The sequence below is a fragment of the Trachurus japonicus genome, chromosome 16 (genome assembly GCF_045865225.1).
Source record: "Trachurus japonicus isolate A0001 chromosome 16, Traja_1.0".
Lineage (NCBI taxonomy): Eukaryota > Metazoa > Chordata > Actinopteri > Carangiformes > Carangidae > Trachurus > Trachurus japonicus.
This window is the reverse complement of record NC_140922.1, coordinates 35955754-35960463: the sequence shown is the minus strand read 5'-3', so window position 1 is coordinate 35960463 and position 4710 is coordinate 35955754. Positions and strand designations below refer to the sequence as shown.

The 4710-nt window shown below is 44.5% G+C and overlaps 1 protein-coding gene across 2 annotated transcripts in view; it reads left to right on the top strand.

Annotated features, from left to right (window-relative positions):
• The window catches only part of LOC146972824 (ras-related and estrogen-regulated growth inhibitor-like protein A), a 36395-nt gene extending 32081 nt beyond the window's left edge, over window positions 1-4314 (top strand). Inside the window, exons 1-4 of one of the 2 annotated variants that reach the window (XM_085803457.1) lie at window positions 1900-2038; window positions 2738-2791; window positions 2903-2979; window positions 3810-4314. In XM_085803457.1, coding sequence (XP_085659583.1) covers window positions 1933-2038; window positions 2738-2791; window positions 2903-2979; window positions 3810-4220 — 648 coding nt within the window. In that variant the 5' untranslated portion in view covers window positions 1900-1932 and the 3' untranslated portion in view covers window positions 4221-4314. Of the gene's footprint in view, window positions 1-1899; window positions 2039-2737; window positions 2792-2902; window positions 2980-3809 lie in introns of those variants that run through there. The other variant, XM_085803459.1, reaches the window with a different exon arrangement.
• The last annotated feature ends 396 nt before the right edge of the window (window positions 4315-4710 follow it).

The window sequence follows — 4710 nt, the reverse complement described above, 5'->3', positions numbered from 1 at the left end:
AGTTTATATATCTATATGTCTATAGTGTATATATTTATAATCTATACTATATATCTATAGTTTATGTAAGGGATAATGTATAGTTCGGAGGTTGTTATGGAGAAATAAACCCCGACAGGTTGTATGGAACCCCGACGCGAAGCGGAGGGGTTTCATACAACCGACCAACTATACATTATCCCGCTTAGAACACGGCCTACAACAAAATCATTCAATAATGTAACACAAAATAATGATAAAAAGAGATTTTATTCATGTAAAATTAGACCGTTGCTCGGGACGCCGCTCTGACCAGCGCAGCACAGAAAAGAGAAAGTATGCAGGATATTTACTTTATGTTTCATTTTTACCGTCATTAAACAGCTTGGGACTAATAGTGATGTTAGATAAACGACTTGTAACCTGTTACAGGGAGAGTGGAGGCTCCTAAGTTATTTCCACATCGTGGCTGAAAAGTAAACTTGCATCAGAACTTCTGACCGTGTCACAGCTCCTCTCCTCTCTGTAGCTCCGCGACACAAACGCACCCCATAATCTCTTGTTTATGACAGGTACGACTACACACAATACATCGTAGCGTGTATGGTAATCCATCGATCCACTGTTTGATTATCAAAGGCTTCAAATGCACGAACGGGAGGAGGCTCAGCAAAACAGCGGCCGTGACCGGACATGCAGAGTCGGCCGTTGCTATGGAGTCCCTAGCAACGGTCCGCTCAGCGGTGGTCTATCGAGAAATAAACACCGCAGAATATTGGTGATTGACCAATCAGAATCGAGTATTCAAGAGAGCCGTGTTCTAAATATCTATAGTCTATATGTTTATATTTTATATATCTACAATCTATGAGTCATAATCTATTATTTTATATCTATATGTCTATAGTTTATATATCCCCCTGCAATTATGTAAATGTACTTATTTACATTTAACCAGGGGGAATGCACATGTAAATGTGGGGTGCGGGGTCTTATGTCTTATGTTTTTTTTTATGTACTTATGTCTCTATGTAATTGAGGTGTATGAAATGTGGGAATGTATGTTAATGTATGTAAGTTGCACTTCTCGAGGCCGCTCTGTCTGAAATGGTGAAAACAATTTTCCTTGGAAAGGACAAATAAACTCATCTATCTATCATCTATCTTATTTTGTAATCTATCGGTCCTCTGTCTTTATGGACTTTTCATGTTAATTGTTGTCTTGTCTGGGGACTACGGATGTAATTTAGCAGCAGTGCTAAATCCAGTGTATTTACATGCACTCACTGTCCATTAATATGCACTGTCCCGACTAAATAAACAAATAAAGTAAATTAAGTAAGTAAAGACTGAGCTTCCAACTCTGAACCAGCAGGGGGCAGCACACACACACACACACACACAGAGACTGGTCTTGGACTCTTGGAAGGTACTGAGAGTTTCAAGGACCAAAGACCTGAGACAGCAACAGAGTTCTGGGTCAGACGTTCTTTTTCTTCTTCTACTTCCATTTCTCCTGTGCTTGGATGTATATTATCTCATTTGTGAATGAATTCTTTGTAACAAGGGGTAGACAATATAAGTTCTCTTCTTTCTGCCCCCTTTCATTCAAGAGTTACAATATTGTCATTGTTTTTTATGAGTTTTATTTTATTTTTTGTTTTTATGCTCGATAAATGAATGAAATAAATAAATAAACTAAACTAAACCACAAGTTAACCTGGGTCTGGATCAGGACCAGCACCTGGACCTGGACTTTGACCTGGTTCTGGACTTGACAGCCACCAATCAGAGAGAGGAGGGTAAAAACAGCCTGGACCAACCACAGGCTGAGGGGCGTGTCTGACAGGCCCCGCCCCCTCAGAGGCTCCGCCCCCCCGGCCGGTATAAAGGCCGGAGCAGCAGCGGCGGGAGCCTCAGACCCAGCAGAGGTGAAAGGTCGACGACGTCCTGATGGTGGTGGAGCAGAGCAGCCGGGGGGAGGGGGCCATGGAGGGAAACCAGCAGAGAGAAGAGGCCAACATCCTGCTGCTGGGGGCGCACAGCGTCGGCAAGTCTGGTAAGACCACCGAGGGTCTGGGTCTGGGTCTGGGTCTGGGTCTGGGTCTGGGTCTGGGTCTGGGTCTGGTCTGGGTCTGGGTCTGCTGCGAAAACTCAAAATCCTACCAAGAATATTTGTCTTATTTCTAGTCAAAAATGTAATTTCTAGTCAAAACAAATCTCATTATACTCAAAATACGAGTCATCACGTTAAAAGTAGCTTGTTTTTTTGGCTCTTTTTTACTTCTTTCAATCATATTTTTTTTTACTTGAAATAAGTAGAAAAATCTGACAGTGGATCAAGTTTTTCTTTCTTATTACAAGCACAAAAAACTTCTTTCACTGGCAGATTTTTCTACTTATTTCAAGAGAAAATTTGTTTGAAAATGATCTAAAAACAAGTTAATTTTTAGGTAATGAGTCGTATTTTAAGTGGAAAGAGATTAGTTTTGACTAGAAATGAGACATTTGGACAAGAAATAAGACAAATATTCTTGGAAAGATGTTGAGTTTTTACAGTGTTCTATGAGTATCAGTCAGGGTCTTACACATCAATTCAGTCATACAAAGATTAGACTACTGGGGTTTTTAATGGGACCTTTCTCCCCTATACAACGGCCCTGGTCCTGGCAACAAGTTACAGCTTATCTAGGTTTACAACAACAGGCCCCAGATGTTGTGTTGTTGTTGTGTACTAACAGTGAGTCTCTCTGTGCAGCTCTCACCGTCAGGTTTCTGACCAGGAGATTCATCGGCGAGTACGGAGACATCGGTGAGAGAATCCTGCTCTGTGATTGGTTACAGGCGTCAGTGCCTCAGGCTGTGGTTGGTTGGTTGTTGTCGACCTCTGACCTGTCGTCTGTTGCTGTTGTTGTTGTTTCAGAGTCTGTTTACAGTCGAGTCGACACCATCGACGGTCAGAACATCTGCTTCAACATCTGGGACTCTCAGTTCACACAGGTGAGACACACACACACACACACAGTTTTATTGGTAACACTTTACAATAATGTACACAAAATTAGAGTAGTTACTGAGGAACTAATGAGGAACTAACTATTACTTAATCATTAGTTACCCTTTTTGTACCCTAAAGTAAAGTGAGACATCAAAATGAGTAACTATTCTAATGTTGTGTACTAAGTTTAGAAAAACACCCAAACATATCCCATTTACGCATATAAAAAAAAATTTCACGTGAATAGGGTAAAATCTTTAACCTTTAGATATCTCCATGAAAATTACTGAGTTGATTAGTTACATTAAGACAAAAAAAAAATGTAGGCTATTACAAGTTTTTTGAAATTCTTTGTTAACATGAGCGAATTTGCGTACATTTGCATAAATTCCACCGTTTTGACGGCACATGTAGTTGCTGTGGTGGTACCGGCATGAAAACTGGAATGAGTTGACTCCATTGGTCAACCGACAAGTTGACCACTTTAAATTTCAAGATGACTGCAATTTTTCAAGACAGCCACATCCTTAGTAGAGCAGGTATGACATGCTCCGTCTCTATTAATGCTCATGGGTAGCCTATTCACGTGAAAAAAATTTTTTATATGCATATAAATGGGATATGTTTGGATGTTTTCGAAACTTTCCCCTTATGGGATTCTTCTGGGCTTTTTTTCCCTCACTCAGGACATGTTGAGGATACAAAATCAGTTGAGTTTGCTTCTGTTGCAATTTGTTTTTAACGTTGACCCCTTTTTTGGCTTAAAATTACTGAGCTAAAAGACTTGACCAGAATAGTTCCCCAGTGTGACTGTGTGTCTGTCGACCCTCAGGCCGGCGAGGCTCCGCCCCCCCTCAGCGAGGAGCAGCTGCAGTGGGCCGACGGCCTCATCCTGGTCTACAGCATCTGTGACCGCGGCAGCTTCGACGTGGCGCGGCAGCAGCTGCGGCGGCTCCGCGGCGCCGGGAAGTCCTCGTCCGTCCCCGTCCTCCTGGTGGGGAACAAGCGGGACCTGCAGCGCCACCGCCGCGTGTCCAGCGAGGAGGGCCGGCTGCTGGCGCTGACCCAGCGGCGGCGGCGCTGCGGCTTCTTCGAGGTGTCGGCGGCCGAGACGCACCACGGCGCCCTGCTGGTCTTCCACCGCCTGCTGGACCTGGTCCGAGAGAGCCGCGCGCCCAGGAAGACCGGCGCCGGCGTCCGCGCCATCGTCCGCAGCGTGTTCGGCAAGAAGAGGGCCGAGTAGAGGGGGAGAGGGAGGGAGGGGCTTAATTACTGCTGCTTCGGACTGAGCAGAAACCACGGCAACGCTCCAGGAGAGAGGTCAAAGGTCGAGGTGGTGTGACCATAGACTGTAAAAAGAATGGCCGTAGCATCCGTGACGTCTCCCATTGGTTTTGGGGAGTCGTTTTTGTGACTCCAACATGGCGGCCTGAACAGCGCCATGTTGGATTGGCCGGCCGAGAACCCGCCCACTGGCCTCGAAGCAGCTGTCCATGGAGCTGCTCGGACCTGTCACTCAACGTTTCCGCGCCCCAATTGGCCAGAGTTTTAACCTAATAACAGTAAAACGGTAGAGTTAAACCCCCCCCCTCAGAGTGTGTGCGGGGGTAGAAACTATCGATTGAGACCAAAAAAACGTGCTGACACCAGGCTTTTAACATGTTTATTGAGGATGTAAAGTGGGTGATTTTAAAGGGGACCTATTATGCTTTTCCAGCTTTTCAGACTTTTAT